General features: G+C 39.3%; 1 protein-coding gene across 4 annotated transcripts in view; it reads left to right on the forward strand.

Moving 5' to 3' along the window:
* Positions 1–23,016, forward strand: part of CDH13 (cadherin 13) — a 689,068-nt gene that overhangs the window by 550,724 nt on the left and 115,328 nt on the right. For all 4 annotated transcript variants that reach the window (XM_067540161.1, XM_067540162.1, XM_067540164.1 and 1 more), the window contains one exon: positions 18,652–18,792. In XM_067540161.1, coding sequence (XP_067396262.1) covers positions 18,652–18,792 — 141 coding nt within the window. The remainder of the gene's footprint in view (positions 1–18,651; positions 18,793–23,016) is intronic.

Raw genomic sequence — 23,016 nt, forward strand, 5'->3', positions numbered from 1 at the left:
TCTCTCATCTTCAGGGAAGACCAGAATTCTGCCGTCAGACTGCTTTTTCACTCTTAGAAGTGCACCTGTCATATCACCTCATCCTTTGTTACCTTCACTATCTTTTAATCTACAAAGAACTGTCCAGAAATCTATTCCTAGTTTTCAAAACTCCCTGTGGACTTACTCCATCCTGCCTCTCTGACCTCAGCTTGCCCCCACACCCACCCATTCAATCTATTCCTCAGAACATCACCTCTTCACTTTCCTTCTACCAAGTCATGACTGGGAGTCATTCTTTCCTCTGCAATTTTCCATCAGCCTGGAATTTTTTCTTCTAAACTCGTGAGTCTCTCTTTACCCCTTTTCCTCTTGTCTTAAGCCCTTCTCTGCCCCCCTCAGACTCAACAGTGAATTTTTCTGTAAAGTGTGTTTTGGTAGGTCTCCATAAAGGGTGCTGTAGAAAACTGGTTTGCATTGTAACAAGTGGCCCCTAACTACTTTGTTATTGCCTAGCATGGTGGAAAGGTGATAAAAACTGATGCCACATAAAGGATGCCATGGCAGACCAAGCTCATAAAAGCCTTATTTTCCTTGGTTTATATACAGGGTCTTAATTTTAGAGCTTCTTTTTTTGTATATGATTCAAAAAATTCCAGTTCGGGGTTATTACAAATGCTGGGTAAATAACTTACTGCAGAGGAGACCTGGCTCCTGGAAACTGTTTAGGGTCTTTGCTATTCTGGTTTATGACTAGCAATGTCCTGCCTGAGATGCTCTCAGTCTCTAATGTGAGTCTTCATCCTGCATGGACTTTTCACGCCAACTTGGGGGTTGGTTGTTGACCAGTGTTGCAGAATGAGGGGAGGCTATTGGGGTCTCAGCTGAGTTAGGAATATAGAAACCTTTACAGCTGCGGCTTCTGCTGGCTTAATATGCTTAGTAGCTGCCTTGAGGGAGTGTGGCTGGTGTTCATACATCACAGTGAGTTTCTGGGACAAGAGATAGGATGTGACCTATTGCCATAAAATAGACTTGAGTATCGGGAGCCACTCTGCAAGAGTAACTGCAAGGAAAAACTGCAGATCAACTGAGCTTTTCCAGCTGAGAAATTGATTAGGTGGAAATATCATTTAATCTGACCTCCAATGATCCACCTTTTGTAGTCTGTTAGCCTTTTTATTGACTTCGCTGAGTGGGCTCCTCCTTAATTTACCATATCTCAGTGCTCCTGGTGGAACAGGTCTTTCACTGGCTTGATTAATAGATTCATAGATTCTAAATCCAGAAGGGACCACTTGGGTGATCATCTACCTCCTCATCGATGTGGTACTGGGTTAACAATCTCTCAGTAAACCTCCAAATATTCTTTATGAAAACAATGAATTGGGGAAAACAGACAAAGCGAAGAGAGTGGCTAAAGATTTTTACACCGTAGGAACATTGTTGGTTTGAGCAAAATTTTTGACAAGTGCTGCAATGGCATTGGAGAGGAAAGATCATAACATGCTGCGGATAAAGCACAGTTTATCGTACTGTGACAAAGCCTAGAGTAACTATTTTTTTTTTTTTTTTTTTTTTTTGTAGTTGCTAGAAAATTATGCTGTTAAACACTTGAAAGAAAATACAAACGCAGAAACGTACAGGAGGGAATTCAAGTTTGTTGCCTCGGTTGTTTCTCATTATTTGAGCAGCTTTAAATTAGATGTTGACAAATATCTATCTGAGTCCAGGTTAATATACTACTGTCTTTAATGAGGTTTGCTATCTAACACAACAGCTATTGGTTTATCCAGTGATGCAAAATTCTTGCAAAAAGAGATTGTAAAATACTTTGTATTTCTTTTGTTTTGTTTTGTGTTGTCCACCCTCCTTCAGATTTGTAATAGGTTATGTAAATACATTTATAACTATTGAGGATTATAATCCTTCTTCCATAGTGAATCTGAAAAGCTTTAAATAACTGTTTTATGCAAAGAAACTGACATATTGCAGAACATGGACTAAAATAGTGTGCACAATAAAGCAACCTGTAGCTGATTGACATTCTTTGTTTAGGAGGGAGATTTCGCACAGGTGTAAATGACAACACAAAAGTTCAAGGCAGTGGAAATGAGATCCTTTGTCTGCATTACAGACTTACCACTTGAAAGCAAGGCTAGCTTAACAAGAAATACTTAACATCAGGATTTGGGAATAGGAATTTATAAGGATCTGCTTTGTGTTATTTTCTGATTCAACAGCATAATCAGTGGATTCTACTAGGCTCATTTAGCACAGCAAAAACAGGAAAGGGGAATGGAAACAAAACTTGCTTCTCTGTACAGAAAAGAACAAGATTCCAAATTACTGTTATCAAAATTAGGCAGAAGGAAAGCTGATCAAAAGATATTTAGGATTAAGTAACATTGACTGGAGAAAATTTAAATGGAAAATTCTCTTTTTCTTTCATTAGAACGTGAGTCCTAGAGAGGTGCTGATTTTTCCACCCATTGAGTGTTAGGCCCTTTTGTACAACAGCATTGGTATAATTGAAATCCATTTAACATGATTTTTCCTCAGATGATTTGGAACTAGATCAATTTATATTCCAGGAGTATAACCCACTGAGAGTATAAATGCAACCACCAGAATTCTTTTTGTCCATAGGCAAAGCTCCTATCATTTGCTGATTCATTACACTCTCCGCAGGGTGCTTTATTTCAAAAACTACCTGGAATTATTACTAGCAGTAGAACTTTAAACTAAAATAAACTTTGCATAAAAAAATTAAACTTAAAGGAAAAATGATCATTCTGATTAAAACTAACATTTGATGGCTGCTTTGATTAGAATATTGTGTTTACATAGAACAGGGTCAAACAGACGTGAAGGGTCTTTTAACTGCAGTGTAAACTGAACCTCTTTAACCGAAGTATTATGTTCCTGACGAAATGCCTGAAATAATAGGTAATGCTCCCATTAATTTTTAACAATATAAACATCAGGCAAAGGTTGTAAAACCGGAATTGCAGAATATGCTTTTTGCATTAAGGCACTAATTTTAGAAATAACCTCTATCATCTTGGCCTGCTGATGTATAGTTGTCATAGCTAGTCAGTAGTTGAGTTTCCTGGACATTTTGACCACTGGTACAGATTTTCAAAGCAGACTACTTAACAGAATACAATCTCTATCCTGACCTTAACATTACGTTCTGGTGTGGAATGGGAAAGTATATGGAGGGAAATATAACCTAAGGGCACCTAATTTGTAAAAATGTGCTCTCTGATGTTAACCCACTCAGATTCATTTGATAAGTACTTAAGTAAAGACTTGGTATAAGGGAATTGCCATAAAACATATATATTTTTTTATTACCAAGGCATTTTCAACAAGTGTGTGAGGTCTGCAAGAGCATCAGTTTCTTTGTTATGTCATACGCCTCAATCAACAGACAATCAAGAGTCAGTCAGACTCTTCAGACAGATCTCGGCATTAAAATAAACGATTTATCTCTATCATGTGTTATGGGAACTGTATGTATCAGTTGCCCTTTGAAGTGATTAACTTGCAGAGCATTAAAGGCGATCTGCAAAGGTTTTTATATATACTTTGGGATGTATGAAGGCCTGTACTATTTTTTTCCTTCCTTGTATTTTTATAAATATCAGGAATGTTAAGGCTCAAGCCACACAATAATATCTTATGCTCAACAGTGTTGAATGTTTCAAAGAGGCCCAGTAGAATGAGAGTGGATGTCTGCCCTCTATCCTTTGACAGCAGGACACCACTGATCAATTTTACTAAAGCAGTTTCAATTCCATGTACTGGCCTAAATCCAAATTATGCTGGGTCTAGGATATTAGCTTCAAGTAGATGATCTTGAAGTTGGCCTTTGGCTAGATTCTCTGAGACCTTGCTCAGGAATGGAAGGTTGGACGTGGCGTGATAGTTGGCTAGAATTGATGTATCCATGATGAGTTTCTCGAGTGCTGGTCGTACTTTATTGTGTTTGAAGGAGGCATGCCTTTGAATGCCTTGGATGAGGCATTGGCTATATAAGTCATGAGTGACACCGGTTGCTCACAAATCTGTTTCTCAAGCCAGGAAGGGCATGGGTTGGCTTCACAGGTCTTGAGTCAAGACTTCTTCAGGGTTCCCAGAAATTCTGCACAAGTGAATGTACTGAATTCTGGGATCGCAGTCAGGCTATTGGTTGTTGGTGCAGGCCAGATCCCGGTTGTTCAGCAATCCTTCCCAAACACACATGATATTTTCAGCCAAGTAGGTTGATAGTTCTTTGCAAGGCTTGGTGCTGTAAACACCCAAGATTGATGAAGTGGTTTACCACCCAGGATAGCTCCTTGGAGAAGCATTTGGCAGCTTCAATGGCAGCTGACCAGGAATATTTTCATGGCCTGTACTATAGCCTTAGCATAGACTTGGAGGAATTGATTATGTTTTGTCCTATCAGTATCAGCCTTTGTTTTCCACCAGTGGTGCTCTAGTTGCTGTTCATCAGGTGCAAGATGTCAGAAAATCAAGGAGATCTGTGTGGGCGATGAGGAGGAAGGGTGTTTGGTGGCCAAAGTGTTCATGGTTGAGGCTAGCGTGCAGTGATAATGAGTCACCAGGTCTTTGACTCCTTATCCCGTGAATGGAGTGCTGTTGTTCTTTAGCAGGCTTTGGAATTTGATGGAGTCCATCAGTCTTCATAGTCCAATCAGGATCATGGGTATTTCTTGTCGCCTGGGAGCAGGGAGAGCTCTGACCACTGCCTAAATAAAATGATGCTCTGTCCAAGACAGTGCCTGGGTTGTGATATTCATGATATTAACATCTAGGCTGAAGATCAGACACAGTTGTACTTTGTGTTACTTTGTGCTGTCTGCTTCTGACCCATTCCTAGGGAGTGGTCCTGTGCAGTGTCTTAGATGTCTGTTTTGGTTCCTCAGACAGTTCTTCCCAATTTGGACTGTGATAGGGAAAGTGGTGGTGGTGTCATGGTCTGATCTGACTGGAGGAACAGCTGTCTGGGTCACCAAATGTCATGGGAAAGGCAGGTCTGTTGGATACCCATTGGAATTGTAACCTCACAGGGTGTTTTTTTTAATCTATAGAACTGAAGGAAAATGAAAGAACAAAAATGAAATGAAAATGAAGAATAATTTCTAATAAAAAAGTCGAAACATTCAATTCTGAAGTTATCAGAACCAAATGTTTCAACTTTTCTGTGAGGTTTTATTTGCAAATTCAACTCAAATTTATGAAATACAAACTGTGCATTTTTGGTGGGAAAAAAAAGAGGTTCGCCTGAATGTGTCCACCCAGGCAGGGGGTTTTCATTCTTGTGAAGGGAGGGAAGCCAGCAAGCTAGTTGCAACAAGATCTGCAGCTTTCCCTTCTGTGCAACATCCTCACCTGAAGTTTTCAGACACTACTTCAGTGCAGCTTGAAGCCAGGTTAAGATGGAGTGGATTCAAGCACTGATAGGAATGCTTCATATAACCTTTTGTTTCTTTCCTCAGTGAAAGATTCCTATGATGTGGGGCTACAGATAATGGGTGTTTTTCAGTGATGACTTGATACTGGCTGCTATCCGTACCATGAAGGGATGTAATTTGTATCCCAGAAACAGCAAAGAAAGCTGATCAGCTATGGGTTACTCCTATAGTGCAAAGTATCTTAGTCCATGTTTTGAAATATATCAGTTCCTTTGCATGGACTAAGTATCTGTAGCTTTCACATTCAGTCTGGAAGGAGGATCACAATCCTGAATCACTGTTACTCTAAATGTGCCCAAGCAAAACCTATTATTACTATGAATGGACAGGACTTACTTTACTTCTAATGATTTCTGCCTTTTGCAATAATTAGAGGAATATTGCGTTGGCCTTTCTCGTCTAAAATAAAACAAAGATTTTGGGACACGTTTTCAAAATATACCATTATCTGTTTGAAACATTGGCTTTAGGGAGGCTGATGCCTTCTCTATTTGGAAAACATGGTCCTTGTGATGCTGAAATATTTAATTTTGCATTGTTTGAAAGCAAATCGAGGGGAACCCTTGAGTTGTGCAAAAGCAAAAACAGGCTATATGGTGGCGTGAAAGCATATATGTGGTTTGTTTCAATACACTTCCTGGGGCATAACTTCCGTTGGCATGAACTGATAAAGCTCCTTTAAAATCAGGGAAGCTCTGCTGATTTACACCAGCCGAAGTAACTGGCCTATTGTAGTTTATTCAAGTTTAACATGTTGGTTTCGCTCAAAGGTTTGCTTTCTTAAAAAGTTACAGTGCAGACTGTATCAGTTCTGCACATGTATCCTCCCTCTATGGTCCAGCAAGGGCACCCACTCTCAGGCTTCCAACTCCACAGCCACCACCTGTCTTGTGTACAGACACACAACTCTCTTTCTCCTGACTCCGGTAATTCCAGATTGCACAACTCCCTGTCTACACTGCCTGCACAACTCCCTGCCTACACTTCAGCAACATCAGACTGTCTAAGCAGACCTGCTTTAATTTCCTCTTCAGACAGTAAACAGTGTAATTGCCACAGTTATGTTCTCACACAACTCTTTCTAAGCAAGCATGGTTATTTGCAAGGTAAAAACGTCACAGAGAAAACCTGTTAAAATGAATAAAAGAACCTACACACATGCTAATAATTGTACCAGAGATCACCCGGACTCCAATAAGGCCTTGTCAGATGATCAGTCCTTCAAACCCCACCCAGAGTTTTTTCTGTGGTCATAACAGCTTTTGCTCAGAACAAGCACCCTGATGAATCTATGAATCACTCCTTTATCCACTTTGGGTCTGTGAAGTGGTCATGATTAGATAATCAGTCAGACAAAAGGTCCCTTCCCCAAGGCAAAGCTTCAAAAGTCTGATTTCTTGCATAACTGGAGTCACATTTGCATTTCCTTCCTCCTAGAGATTTCCTGGGAAACCCACTTAATTTTAAAAGTTTCACATTGTTTCAAATAGTCCTTTGGGACTCATAACATTTCCAAGTATTAGTCAGGTCTCCTCCCTAAAGATGTTACATACAATTCCACAACAATACGTACATTTTCCATTTTAATACAATGAACTTCCAAAATACTTAAATTTATGTCAGTTATGTTTAACTTAATTCAATAAGGTTTGTCCAGGATATTGCAGGAAATTGCCATATACATTACACCAGCCCCTTTACTCATGTCTGTGTGCTGCTCCACATTATATAACCTTTACACCTTTCATAAGATTGGGAAATTCTCTTGACAGACATATTTTAATATACGGTATCCTTGAAAAAGCTGTCTGCATTGATACATATGATAGGTTACTGTGCTGAATAAACATATCCCTCCTTGTAAATGTTTGGATTTAAATAGGCCTGTGCCAGTCATAGCTGGTACTAGAAATGAGTGAATGATGTGCATTCACTAATAATGAATTAGAAAACCTTTGTCCTGCTTTTCTCTTCACAAATTGTCTGCAATTAGATTGCACGGCTCTTTAAAGTATTAGTTCAAAAATATTTAAAAATTACTCCAGCAAATAACTCTAGGCCAGCAGAATGTTTGAACTACAAATTGTGATGGTTATAATTGAATACAGAACTAACACTGGAATTTATGTGAGTATGTAACTGACATACACACACACACAAGGTGAAGTTCAAATTCTATATCCAGTTGAAATATTCTCAGTTTGTGCCGTGTGTGTTAGTTCCATAAATCATCCAGTCAGGGAACAGAAGTGATGCCAGGGGTCACCACCCTCCATCCCCCAACTTTGGCCCCTCTGTACCATGGTCAAGAACCAACATGCCATGGATGGGAGGGGTGCATTGTGGCAGGGCTACAGTGCTTTACTATAGAGATTCCAGGCATGTTCCAGCCTATGGGGCAGCCAGGGAGGGATGGCATGGAAGTCTAGGGCTGTCTAAGTAATGCCTGGGGCCTCTCCAGCCCCCAGACAAACCCATAATCAAGAGGGCACAAAGGTGATTTAAAGCTGCCTTAGCCCCTGCATCCTCCTGGGCTGTGAGTTCTGTACCTTTCCTCTTGGGGCTTGTCTACACGATGAATTAATGCACGCCACAGGGGTGTCAGTTCTAGTCCGCACCAGCATATCACGCACTAACTGCCTGCGTGGACCCTGCAGGCACACACTAAAAGATCCCTAGCCTGTGTTAACATAGTCCTGTTGATATGGGATTACGTTAACCTGCACTAGGGAACTCTGAGCGCACACCAGCCTGGCACGCAGTGGCCTCGTGACGCACTGGTGGGGACTAGAATTTTACACCTCACTGGTGCAGACTAATGCACCATGCAGATGAGCCCCTAGAGGCACACGTTGGCTGGATCTCGCCCCGTCTGATTTATCAGATGAACGAACGTTGGACAAATGACACATTTTATTATCAGATACACCCTTTGAAATGTTCTGTTGCTAAATCTTGAAGCAAAAAAATGTCCTTTCTGTGAGTATTTGCACTTGTGATGCCTCCACGTTCACAGAAATTTGAGCACGTGTAGGACTTCACCCACTGCTAGCTTGTAACTCCCAGGCCTAACGTGCATGCACAATTATTACCATTGTGTGCACAAATCTGGTCATTGTACACACAAATGCATCGAACTGAACACTTTTAAACACAATTACTGTGTTGTGCACATGCACAAGTGCAGTAAGTGCACATGCATATTAGGCATAGAATTGTGCCAGCATTTTCAATGATTAAAGTGTTGAACCTTGATTCTGTGTGTGCTTGAACCTTTATGCCCTGCAGTTCTCTTTTCAATGGGATACAGAGCTCTCTGTCCTTCAATCCAAGATGCAGTTTGTGTCAGGCATCTTGGAGCCAGGTATTCTTTTCTTTTATGTCGGTCTCAGAAGGGGAAAATTTAGTTTCACTATTACTCCCTCTTGTAGCTATGAACTATATCTCTCCTGTGGGTAGTAAATAGATATTGATTTTCTTCATAACAGAGATGCCTTATTACTTTGATTAAACTATAGACCTTCCTTTAAGACATAAAAATTGGAAGTTGATGAGCTAAAGAGGATCCATATGACAAAATTGTTTTGTCTTTTGTATTGTCAAATGATAATTCAAGCTCTGAATATAATCTTGTCTCTGTACCCCCTTTCCCACAGACGTAATCAGCATTTAGAACTAATGCTAATATTGCTATTATAATTTTTAAATGTTCTGTGTTAATAGTCCTATTGCTTCATTTTTTTTATTCCCCCTAGGTCAAAATTCTGGCAGCATAATGTTAGACTGAATATTGATATTGCTAGTCAACAAAAAGATTCAATGTGTTTTAATAGGACGAATTCAATACTTGCTGCATGCAATTTTCCTTTGAAATGAACATGAGCCTTTATTTAGCATTAACTGCAATTATTCACATCCTAAGAGATTTTCTTACTGGTGAGCCTTATGTTATAATTGTGCAAATAAAAAATGTGATGTGTTAACACACTGTGAATAAGGTTATAAATATACAGCTTATAAACAGAATTGTGAATAAACTTACTGATGTCTTATTTTTAGACCGATTACTGGTAAAATTCTACAAAATAACGCTTCCTGTCTACTGACATTAAGTCAATGTTGTTGGATGAGGGATTATTAGGACCAGAAGGGATGCTTTAAAAAACCCTTAAAAGTTTTGAGTTGCTATTTGTCTTTATTTGAACTAACTGTGGTGTTTTTATATCCCCATCTTACCACAGCATCTGAACGCCTCACAATCTTTAATGTACTTATCCTTACAGCAGCCACGGTAGGCTGGGAAGTGCTATTATCCCCATTTTACAGATGGGAAACTGAAACATAGACAGACTAAGTCTATCTATACTACCGCATATGTCGGCAAAACTTATGTTGCTCAGCAGTGTGGACAGCGCTATGTCAGTGGAGCTTCTCCTGCCAATATAACTTATGCTGCCCGTGGAGGTGGGTTTTTAGTGCCAATGACAGGAGAGTTTTCTCATGTCAGCATAGAGCGTCTTCACCACTTGGACGCTGCAGCGACTCTGACGTAGCGGTACAGCGGTGCTACTGTACATAGAGACATACCCTAAGTGACTTGCCCAAGGACACATAGGAAGTATGTTGCGGAGAAGAAATAGAATCAAGTCTCCTGAATCCCAGGTTAGCACACTAACTATAGGGCCAGTCTTCCTCTCTCACTGTTGTAGTTCTCACTTGCAATCATGGATTGGAATTCAACACTGAAAAGAGATGAAATCTGTATTGCTCTGCAGAGGCGATTGCCTGTTCGCATTCCAAGTGATAGTTACTTATTTTAAAGCAGCCGAGTACCTAGGACACGAGATTGGAACTCAGAAGATCTGGTTTCAATTCCTAGCTCTGCCACTGCTTTGCTGGATAAGCTTGGGCAAGTCACTTCCCTCCCTGTGCCTTAGTTTTCCTATCTGTGAAATGACAATAATGATACTGACTTCCTGTGTAAAGCAAGGATGAGAAGTGCTATGGAAGAGCAAGGCGTTTATTATTATTTGCTCCTATTAGCATGACAGCATCCATGCAGCAGAGAGTGAACTGATCTCAACATGGCTCACACACATTCACTGAAAGTGTTAACGAAGTTCTAGTATGTATGCAGTGTAATTGTAGCCATGTTACTCCCGGGATATTAGAGAGACAAGGTGGGTGAGGTGATATCTTTTATAAGCTTGTCTCCCTCACCAACAGAAGTTGGTCCAATAAAAGATATTATCTCATCCATCTTGTCTCTCTAACTAAGTTCTAGTGCTGACGTCTTCCCTCAGTTACACCTATTGTTATCTCATTGTCTTCATATTCCACTGTTATACCTAGACAGAAATCAGGGTTCCATGAGTATAGAATTTGCCCTGCAGTATCTGGTGATGACACAAAAGCAGACAATAATCTAGCATGACTCTGTTCTCAGGTTGAATTTGCAGGACAGTAAGAAAAAAAGAGCAGACTATTTTTTTTTTTTTTTTTACCGGTAAACTTGAAATTGCTCCAAAAGTCATTGATGCACTTTTAACATAGAACTCCACAGTGCCATTTTTACCGTTACTTTTCAGACTGGAACTACATCTTAAGAATCCTTAATTAGTTGATCAAAATCAAGACAGCACCGTATTGGTGTCACAACACATTAATTGCACTGGTTTTGAGGACAGGAGATTTGATCCAACACATGAAAGTGAGGGAATAGCATCACTGGGGCCCAAAAATATTTCTTCTTGCCCCATGCATCTGTTCCAATGTACCTCCATGCTTGTGGTTTTGCTTTTCCATTTCTAGTGGGAGACCTTCAAAGGCATATTTTGGAGTCAGGTGTGTTTGATTGTTAATGAGAGCTGGTGCCTGACTGCCCTTTGAGCCTTTGAAAATCTCCTTGCTCAAGATTGCTAGACGAGAAGCTGCCAAAGAAACTGAGGTAGATGGCAGGTTGCTGATATGGGCAAATATGTAAGGACAGTACAACAAATCACCAAATTCCTTTCCCAAATCATCTGCTTATAGTTGTTTCCTGTATAGTAAAGTCAGTATTATGAGTATCTACAAGAAAATGATGTGGACTCTTTTTAACATCTTTTACATTACAGAGCCCAAATTATAGATGAACCCAAAACCCTGGATCCATCCACTCCTACACTTTGGAGAAGTTTGAATCTGAGTCCAAACTCCATATTGTTCAGACTCAGCTCCATAAAATGTATTCCCATTCACTGGTGTCTCTTTCCAAAAAATAACTTATCATAGTTTTCTGGAAAAAAAAGAAAACCCCAGGAAAAAAAACTAATTCAGAGCCCATTGAATCTGAAAAACAAAGCATCATTCCAGGAAATAGACTTCCCATTGCATATTATATCTGACTTACCGTAATAGCAACTCAGATTCACTGTTTAGTCAAGTGTGTGGGCACCTTGAATATGCCTGCAAACCATATGTCAATTTCATTGATTATTCCATTTTAGTCACCAGCACAGTCTATTCAGGTGCCAATGACAAAAAGGGGACTTTGTTACAGCTTATTCAGAAGGAGATTCATTATTCACATCTTTCATGTGAATTCTTATGGCTCTCTCAGAATTAGTTTTATATTCAGATGATCTGTTAGGGAAAAATTTTTAGTCTCCATAGCTAGGATCTTCAATTCCTGTTTAGGCACCTAGGTAAGTGTCTCAATTTTTATGGGTGCTGAGTATTCACAAGTTAATTCAAAGCCAGTGAGAGACGCAGATGCGCTGAACCTTTGAAAATTAGGTCTCTTATTAAATGACTACATATGGATTTAGGTGCCTCACTGCAGGTGACTGAGTGTGGCAAAGTTGGACTCTATGTTCTCTGTGAGGTACACTATGAATTTCACACTCATGGAATGAGCAATGCCATGAAATCATTTAGATTGTATTCATAGTCCCTCCCCTACCCATATCATGTAATAAAATTATCCAATCTATTCATTCTAGATGTATTAATCATTCAGTCATTGGCTAGTTGTGTAAAACAAGGAGTCAGGAATCTTAGGATATGTCTACACCTCAACGTTAGCCCAGGGATAGTAGAACTCGAGTTAGCATACTCTGGGTTTGTTAACCTAGGCTTGAGCGTCTACACTCATTTGTAATCCCAGGGTAGGAATTGTTGAGCCCTGGCTCCCACCCTACAGCAGCAACACTGTATTATGTGGGCCTGAGTCCATATCCCAGCCTTCCTAGCCCCTCCCAAATTGTGGCTTCTCTAACCCTTTATACTTGGTGCAGTTTGGGAAAACTTGACTTCTGCCACATTTGATTGACCAGAGGACAAAAAGTTGGCCTAGGGGATACCAGAGCATGAGTCCAGTGGGGCTGCATCTGCAATGCAAAGCAATAGGGCTTGAACCATGGATCCCAGTTTGACTAAGGCTTGGATCCTCCACCTCCATGGAGGGCCTGGTAAGCGCAATTTTTGTGCAGAAAGAAGGGGGATTAGGCTTGAGCCTGAGTTTGAATCCTGGGGTTCTATTCCTGATGCTACTGGTAATTCTCTGTGACTTTGATAAAGTCATTTCATGGTAAAAGTGTCTAAGGGTCAGGTTTTTTTAAAACATATTAGGCAGCTAAAGATGCAGAGAGTCACCAAATGGGATTTTCAAAGTGTAATTGATTTCAATAGTAATTTGGTATCGAGAGGGTTTTGAAAATCCCACTCAGCACCTAACTCCCTTTAAAAGTCTGTCCGTAGGTGCCTCCCTTTATTTATTATTTAAATAGGTGCAAAACCATAAGACTGTTGTGAGTTTTAATGAATGATTGTTAAATGCTTGTAAATTCACATGTAAAAGATGCTGCGTGATGCAAAATATAATTATGAATTAAATAGTATTTTAGGGAGGATTAAATGCACCAGGCCTTCTCTGAAAAATTCAACGAAGGAAAGCAATGAAATGTGTACACACACAAATTTGTGAGATTTCACCCTTATACTGTGGACACTCTTAAAATGTTCAGTCTAATTCTAGTAATTCCCAAGTCTTTTTTATTTATGTTCGTTTGGAAAAAATAATGAAAAATCTACCAGAATACACAAAGTAAATAAAGAGGGTTAGAATAAGGGGGAGGGGGGGGGGAAGTGATAGATCTGTCTTCAGGATCTATATTAATCATAGACCTCTTAAAAAGTCAGCCCAAGTTGCTTTCAATTTTTCAGGCATTTCCGTTCTGCAGAATGCCAGTCATTAGTTAGCTGTGAGGTCAGCCATGTCACTGAGCCAGGTTTGATTCCAAATTTTAATAATAGGCAATATCTTTGGAACTAGGAATATCTCTAACAGAAAGATCTCTAAGTATAGTCTCTCTAGAGCTACTTCTTATTGAGTCTTACCCTGTTTAGTAAAGTTCTAACAGATTGCAACACCAACCTAACATATTGTACATTTACTAATTACCCTGCAAGTCCAGAGAACTAATTTTACCTGGAAAGTTTGGTTGCCTATAAAAATTTTTTGTCTGACCCCAGAATATTAAACACTGACTAAAAGTGGAATTTAAAACCAGTGGTAGAAAATACTGGCAGCACCCTCTATTTACTGTGCCTGAATCTTTGCCACGTGAATTGTAATTACTGGGGAATGAAAAGCATTGATGTCTTCCTGTTGACTTCACTCTGCTTTGGATCAGTCCCTTAGGTCTTAATTCATCCAGGTAGTGGATATTACTGCAGTTTAGGTGCTGAGAACCAGGGCTGGCCCTAGACCAAATGGCATTCAGGCAAGGAGTGTCTTTGGCAATCCCCTCCATTTGTTAAACTTCGAATACCTTATTTTTATTGCATTTATTGCATTTGTAGCCCATTTATAAATCAAAATAGTCAAGACAGACAAAGGGTGGGAAGAGGACACTGAGGCACAGTGGGCGGTGACTTGCCCACGGTCACGCAATAGATCACTGGCAGGGCCAGGAATAGTATCCTGGTCTCCAGAATCCTCAGCTCCTGACTTAGCCACTGGACCACACTGCCTCTCCAAAATCAAATCATTCTGTACAGGGATAAGCTGGCTATATAAATATGCACTGGTTTCAAACAAACTTCACCCATAGCCAAAATGATAATGATGTTAACTGATCAACATAAAAGTCAACCATCATTTCCCAAATGATTAAAAAAATGACCTATTTTAATAGGTTAAGATGTTTCCAATTTATATATATATTTTACAATTATCCAAAGTATTGAATTTCTTCTTCCTCCATTACTCTTATTTAAATCCAGTTACCATCAGTGCAACTTACCTCTCACCTACATGTACTTGTAAGAACAAGCTTTGGAGAAGGTTGGATCCAGTGGGAACTCTGCAGTTCCCTAATTTGAGAGTTTTTAATACAATATTTAAGTTCAAATCTTTAATCTTCAGTATCACTTTGCTGATTACATGTACCTGATATTGATGAGATATTTTCCAATAAAATGCCATTGCTACCCAAGTATTTTATTCTGAATGAGGCAACATACTTATGGCGACTGATTTTTCTAACAAATATTTGATGTAATATATTTCCATATCTAATCTTTACGGGATGCTCTGCTTTTAAATATTGTGCTGGGCAAAAATTGATCTTGTCCAAAAAAATCTGCATGGAATGCCTGAACTTGATACCTTCCTGCAAATGTATAGTAGATGCTACAGTTTTTGTAAATGTTTGTTCAGAGAGATGTACCTCATCTGCTGTTCAACTCAGACGAGGAGAGAATAGCAAAATGATGAGATTCTGTACTGAGCCGCTGGGCTTTCTCAAGTGTTCTTCAATATATAGCCCACAATACTTAGTTGGAATTACAGATTGTAGTTTCCAATCGTAAGTGCATTGTTTTTGCCAGAATAATAGTATTTGATTAATTATCACCTGCTATTAACTGATGAGGACTAATATAGCGAACAGAGACACAGCTAAGCACTTTCAATACTCACAGCTAAATGAAGCCATTCCACAGAGGGAGTGAAGGTATAACAGACACTTATAAAAAGCAAAGGAAATAAGAATAAATATCTTAGGTACAGACTGAAAAAAGAATTAGAAACTTTATTTTTTTTCCAGTTAAGACAGCCATCATGAATGCCATATCTTTTAAACTATACCATCACAAGGATATAGATGATAATCCTATCCAACCCCACAAATATGCAATATTGTCCTTGCTGGTATTCATAAATATTTTAGCTAAACCACCTTTGAATGGCTCCAGCAATGGAGCTTCACAGATGAAAAGGCTGTTCCATAGTCACTCTTTATTGCAAAATATGTTGAGGTTTTTTTCGGGTGGGGGGGAAGGAATGCTCCATCTAATGCAGAAACTGAATTGTTCTTTGTGCAATTTCATGTAATTGCTCCTAAGCTCCCTGCAGCACCTGAAACAATTCTTCCTCCTCAATTATGCAGATGTCCTATAAATGACCATTGACAGTTTCAGAAATCAGGAGAGTGATGTTCTGGAAATTACTTCTCAAGGGCTCCCTATACTTGTCTTGCCAGAGCCCACACAGAGTTGAACTCTGTTGATTATATTCATTTTATCTGCCAGCATAAAATATAGGCCCTGATTCAGAACTACGCTGTGACCTACTCCCACAAGATGAAAGGGTCTTAAATCCACCAGATTTCCCAGCCAAGGATCCTCCTACACTAGAAATGTTTGCAAGGCACTTATAAAATGAAAGCTATTAGAGAGATGCTAAGTGTTACTATTTGTTTCTATGTCCTTAACAACTTCAAAGGGACTTTTCACGAGACAGAGAAAAAAAAAGTTGTCTTTTAAATCTACTTTACAATCACATAGGCACATTGAACTGCTAATACGTCTGAACTAGTGAGTTGTGCTATTGAATTCTAGAAGTATGAGAAACGCTGAAAAGAACCTCAAATACAATATCTTAGTGTAAAGAGAATCTAATTGGATCACACTTCTTCTCTCAGCTAGGATATGCCAGTGGTTGCTTTTTTAATAACACAGCACATATTTGGGTGACACGATTAGACGTATAAAGTGCTGTACAGCAGAGAAATGTGAAGTATTCATAATAGTATGAAATCCAACTCAAAGCTCAATGTTTTTCACTTTTCAATGTGAGCTTGAACATTGGACTCTTGTCGTAGAAATTTCTGCTGTGGCAAGCACAATTTCCTACTGCTAATGGGCATCTTTGCGATGGAAAGTGCACCAGCTTTCAAACAAAACAAAAAATGACCCATTTTGTGCATAAAAAAGTCTATTGTTCAAGCAAAGTCATCTTATAAAACATGCAATAATACATGATTTTCCAAGTTTTCTATGAAATAATTGCCTTTTTTTTTTCTAAATAGTGAAGAAAGCTAAATTTTGAGGGGGAAGTTTCCAATACATCCTGAAAAAATCAGAGAACATGTTCTTTAAATGAAATTCTGTGCAATTGTGAATATTGCCCAGCCAGATATGTTAAAGCTCATTCATTGAGTCATAGACACTGCAGTAATATTGCTATATGTACAATTATATACACTCCTGGAGCCTTAAAATCTCAGCAGGCTATTTTCTGCCTTCCAGAATGAACTCATGCAATAACATTTAGTTCCTATATAAAAGGACGTGCATCTCTTGCAGGCTAGGTAAGGCTCAATAGCTGTAGGTTTTCAGTGTTTATCAGCTCTTCTAGTTCGGGTTGCCTGAACGGCAGGTTTCTTACTGACCCATGGTATTGACCAGTTGACTATGGAACCTTTGCTGGTCCCACATGAGGCAGTCATACAAGTGGGGAAAATATTGATTTTAAGAAGGGCCCGGTCCTGCCTTCAGTGAAACCAATGTCAAAATGGTTTATGAGTTCCAGGCGAGCAGATTCGGGCACCGAATAATAATTCCATTTGATGGTACATTATATTACCCTTTTGTCTGGCAGGCCGCCACATGTGCTTCCATGCCCAGCACAAGAGAGGAATTAGAACACTGTGGATGCCACCAATGCTGGGCCCCATTTTGGCTTTTATGTCATGGCCAACATTGGAAAGGTGGGGTGGGAACTGAGAATGAGTTGTGCTGCAGCACCACCATGGAGACCTGGTATCGTCTAGCTATTTGGTGGGTAGGCTCTCAGATGCTAAGATGATGAGCATGGCATAAAACTTGGATGGATGGATGGATGGTTAGATGGATCTAATGTACTAACATCACCATATCTAATCCTTTTGTGGAGTAAATATGTCAGCCATAAGATATTTTAGATATTGCTTTCTTACTTCTATTACTTCTGAATATTTGGATTACCATTTTAAACCCTATGTGCAGAGTGCATGTGGCTTAATACAATAAAGTGTAAATTTATATTCAGTATGTGACAAGAACAAATGGATATAAACTGGCCATCAGGAAGTTTAGACTTGAAATTAGTTGCAGGTTTCTAACCATCAGAGGAGTGAAGTTCTGGAATAGCCTTTCTGGGGAGCAGTGGGGGCAAAAAGCCTAGCTGGCTTCAAAACTGAGCTTGATAAATTTATGGAGGGATGGTATGATGGGACAGCCTAATTTGGCAATTGACTGATCTTTGACTATTGGTGGTAGATGTGCCAATGGCCTGTGATGGGATGTTTGATGGGGTGAGTTCTGAGTTATTACAGAGAATTCCTTCTTGGGTGTCTGGCTGGTGAGTCTTTCCCACTTGCTCAGAGTTTAACTGATCGCCATATTTGGGGTCAGGAAGGAATTTTCCCCCGGGGCAGATTGGCAAAACTCTGGAGGTTTTTTTTTTCCTTCCTCTGTAGCATGGGGCACGGCACACTTGCTGATGGATTCTCTGTACCTTAAAGTCTTTAAACCATGGTTTGAGGACTTTAATAACTCAGTCATAAGTTAGAGGTTTATTACAGGAGTGGGTGGGTGAGGTTTTAATTCCTGTCTCATTTCACCGTACAGTTGAATAGTTGGGTAACATATATTCTGTTCACAAACATAAACCTCTTATACCTTGCTTCATACTGTATTTTACATAAAGTTTGCCCTCACTGTCCCTGCAGTCCATGGGAGAGCCACACTCTCCCAGTAAGACAGCAGCTCAAATAAATTTTTGTCCTAGATTGTATCAGACCAAATTATTTTGTTGTTGTGTTCTGGATGTCTGAAATAAAGGAAACTGAATTCTTTTATCTTTCATTTTTTGTTTCAGACTATGGAAAACCCTAAGTATGAGCTTATTATAGAAGCTAAAGACATGGCCGGTCATGATGTGGGATTAACTGGTACTGCGACAGCTACCATTGTTATCGATGACAAAAATGATCACCCACCAGAATTCACCAAGAAAGAGGTAAGAATTTGCTGGTTTTGTCTATTAATCTTCACATCCAATTGTACTTGGTTCTGTTTCTGAATATAAAATAATATTATTTTATGAGAGAGGGTAGCCCATATAGTCAGCTTTATTTGGAAAGCATTTTTTTCTCACCTTGTATATCTTTTTTTGCAACACCTGACCTGAAGAAGAACTCTGTGTAAGCTCAAAAGCTTGTCTCTTTTACCAGCAGAACTTGATCCAATAAAAGATATTACCTAACCCACCTTGTCTATGCAAAACCAGTCAATTTTGGCTTACATGAATTTCAGGAAACAAAACCCAGTGCACTGCAGAATCCTTGGACAGTGAATCCTTCAGTATTTTCTCCGTGTTTGAATTTTGCTCTTGGTACCCTACTACTTTTTGGCTCAGGTTGGCCTAATTTCCCCTCACAATATGTCTCATAATTTCTCTCTCCCTTACATAAATACACTTACATGCATTATTTAATATAATTTGCAAAAGCAGAACACAACCAAACTCCAAACTCTATAACATAAAGTACTGCACAGTAATGGGCTAAAATCTTAATATCTAAATTAAGCCTACCAGAGCTACTTCTCCCTTTTCTCCCATCGCAGGGAGACCCATCACTGTAAACCTTCCAGATCTAGGTCTTATGATAACGTGATACTTAGTTGAAATCAACAGGTTCTTGTCATAAAGCCAATGAGTTTCAGCACTTTCCCTTTGAGACCATCTAGTTTTGAGAGTTTGGTAATGAAACTCCAATCCTCCCTCCTTTTAAATTTCACCTGTTCTGTGTGATAATTTTCTGCCCTGCAAGATGAATTCTATTGAACAATACTGAGTGCCTGGGGGAAGAAAAAAAAACAAAGACATTGCCGGTGTGTGCAGAATGATGGGATTTTAAACTTCTATCCCTATGGTGACAAAGCTCTCTGGCTTGAGGCAAACTATTCCCCAGATCCTTCCCTCTCTGCCCCCCATGTCTGTTGTCAAAAGAGAGCAAAAGATTCCTAGGAGCATTGGCTAGTTCCACCAATCATGTTGACACCCAAAACCACCTGTTTTCAGATCTGCCTATACAAGTTTCACGAAGTTCTACAGTTTACAGAAATACTTCCAGATGATAAAAAGCGAGCATTGGAGAGGCTGAATATGCTGTAATTTTGAAAGAGTTCGGGGAATTGTATTATTAAACTATTGTTTTCTTTTTTGCTGCTGTTTGTTTTTTTCTCCTGTTTAATTTTATCCACTTGGCAGTGGTTTATTTTGAAAAGAGTCAGAGCAATTTCACTCTAATAATAATTCTTTCAGCAACTGAAGGTTGAGGGACTAGACTGAAAAACAAGAAGGATTCAAAATAGCTTTTCTTGGCAATGAAAATGTGGTGCTAAATGCCAATAGCACTAGCTGTTTTCAGCAGGGTGCTTTTACCAGAGCAGCACTAAACAATCCCACAAACAGTGTCTAGGGCCTGGTCCAACATTTACTGAAGTGAAAGGGAGCCTTTCTTTAATTTAAGGGGGCTTTTGATCACGCTGTTAATCCTGTTAGAATTATTTCCTTGGATCAGGCCCTTAATCCTGTAAGAGCTTTTTCATTTGGACTTTTAGTTAAAACAGGCATATAATGTATAACCATAGGCTCCCTGTTGATGGTTATAAGTACACAAAAAGCCTTACCATGATCGGAATAGGATGCCATTCTACATTGCTACCAATTAGGTTTTCACATGCCCACTTCCCTGAATTTCTACCATTTCCCTCAATCCTCCTCTTCTCCAGAAATAACTACACATCTTTCTTAAAATCATTTGTATGGTTTGCTTTAATAATCTTCTTGAATAGTTTAGGCCATTTTCACCTGAATAAAAACAGTCTATTTCTGAGAAGTTCTGAGCACCTCCTAATTCCATATAATTCAATGGGACCTGATCTACATGAAAACCAGACCACTTGCATTTAGATGTACAGCTATGAATTTAGGCATCTAACTTTAGTCACCTAGGTTTGAAAAGTTTGGCTTTAGGTCATATGTTTGTTACACTTTATCTGAAATTTCTTTGCCTGATTTCCCTACTTAGTCCTATTTTCCTCATTTTTATGCAATGTATCCTATTTTTGATACCTTTCATTACGGTTTAAAATACTGAACAGCTTATAATAAAAAATCCTCTGCCTTGGTAAAGCTGATTTCTGAAAAGAAATACAGTCATGGGAATTTCAACCTGCTGCCTTCAGGATTTCAATTCAGTAAACATTGCTGGAGGATTGGATGGCTCAGAAAAATATTTGTAATTCATAAGTCAGACCCTTTCATTTCCTGATCAGATTTAGGTTCAGATCCACTCTTGGTTTAATAGTAACTGGAAGTATTTTTTTTCCTTCTGAATTTGGTGGCCTCTTTCTATTTTCTAGCAAAGTCTCATCACATCAACCAACACCACAGTTGGAATTAATAGTCAGGCTTAAAATCCAGGCGTGAAATGGTAACAAAGAGCCCCAGGTTCTGGAAAGCACTGAAGCATGTGCTTGCTGTTAAGGATGTGCTGAAGTTTCATTGCCTTGAGACTCAGTTGAACTGAAGTACATGCCTAGTTGCTGCCCAGCCTGCTCTTATAAATCTAAGCCAGAAACCCAACCGCATGTCTCACCTGTGGAGGTGATTCCTCTGCGGGTGCCTGGGTAGTGTGCAGATGTTTGCATGGCTGCTGTCTGTAATATACTTATTCTGTGGATCAAGAAGTGAACCTTGGTCTTCAGAGCTGTCAGACTGGCACCTTTTACAATAATTTAATGCACTTGTTTTTTTTTTCAAAAATGTGGAGGGGCAGAAAAGCCATCATGGCAATCGTCGGTTAAAAGAAAACCTCTTACTTTGATTTACTGTTTAAGGTACTATAATTATGCCATTTGAATTTCTATACAGATAGTTATAGGTAGACTTTCCTGAGAGCTGACAACAACAATGCTTAAAAGAAAAGAAAGGAAAAAAGAAAAGACAGCTTCTACGGAATAGCTTTTGAGGTAGAAAGCTCAAATACAATACATATAATTTGATTTAGAAGTATTATCATCTTTTATTTACTTTGAGATTGGCTGCTTTATATTGGTTCTTTTAGTACTGATGTATTTTTTTCCAACTGTCTCCCTTCTGTTTAGAGATATTTTCTAACAGTCCCCTTTTCTCTTTTATGAAACAAATACATATTTATTGGCCTGCATTATCTTCTGACAATATAATTTCTACTGAAAATAGCTTTTGCTTTTATTTTTCATGGTGTCGTGAAAGTGGTTCTATTAAGCTGTGCTTTAAATGTTCACTTTCCATTGGTGAATTACGAGGGCCAAATTCATCGCTGGTCTAAGACAATGGAAGTCAGGGAAGTTATACCACAGATGCATCTGGTTGTGAATGTTGTTTGCTGTGTACTTAATAGAAAGTCTGGACACTGTATTAGTACAATGCCAGGTTCTCCAGCATAGGTACAAAGTGGAATGTTGTGCAATGTTCCTTAAAATGTTGTCAATTTCTATTATCTTGCGGTCTCACTCAAAGTTCAGTGATTTTTATTGCTTTCCCCCCACGTTGGAAACCAGTGTTTCTGTTTCTGAGATGCATTAGATGTCTTAACAGATGTTTTCTTTAAATCCCCAGTGCGAAGCAAAGTCAGCTTTGTTTGATTCTGTGTCTGTTCATTAAAGGTGATTTTTAGGTTTTGATGCTTGAGTCATCTCTTCCCTTTCCCCCTGTCCCTGATAAGTTCTGATTTTACAGTATATATCACAAATGGTGTTTTCGTAACTATTCTTGAATAGTGATCATTTTGCAATTACTCCTTAATGGCCACATATTTGGACACTTCTTCAAACCTCATATAACGGGGCCTTGTTCAGTGGCTGGATGGACAGAATCATCCTCCCCAGCCTCTCCTGTGCACACAGTGCTGCAGTAGCCACCGCCGTCATTTCCTGCCTGCTCCTGGGTGCTACAGCCGACGAATCTGATAGCCGTGGTTCTCTTGGCTGCTCCCATGGCTCCTCCCTAAATTTCCCTATGATGCTGCTGCTGATTCCACAGACAGAAGCCTCTCTACCGCCTCTTTCCCTGTGTAGGAGAACTGCGCGGTTCTGCTGTAAGCATGGCTTTACTGTTTATGGAAGGCAGAGGCAGCACTTTGCCCTAATGGTGCTTTTAGGGCTCAGTCATGCCAGGGGCTGAACATCCTGG

The sequence above is a fragment of the Emydura macquarii genome, unplaced genomic scaffold, assembly GCF_026122565.2.
Source record: "Emydura macquarii macquarii isolate MOO-44397 ecotype Brisbane River unplaced genomic scaffold, CSIRO-AGI_Emac_v2 contig_561, whole genome shotgun sequence".
In the NCBI taxonomy this organism is placed as follows: domain Eukaryota; kingdom Metazoa; phylum Chordata; order Testudines; family Chelidae; genus Emydura; species Emydura macquarii.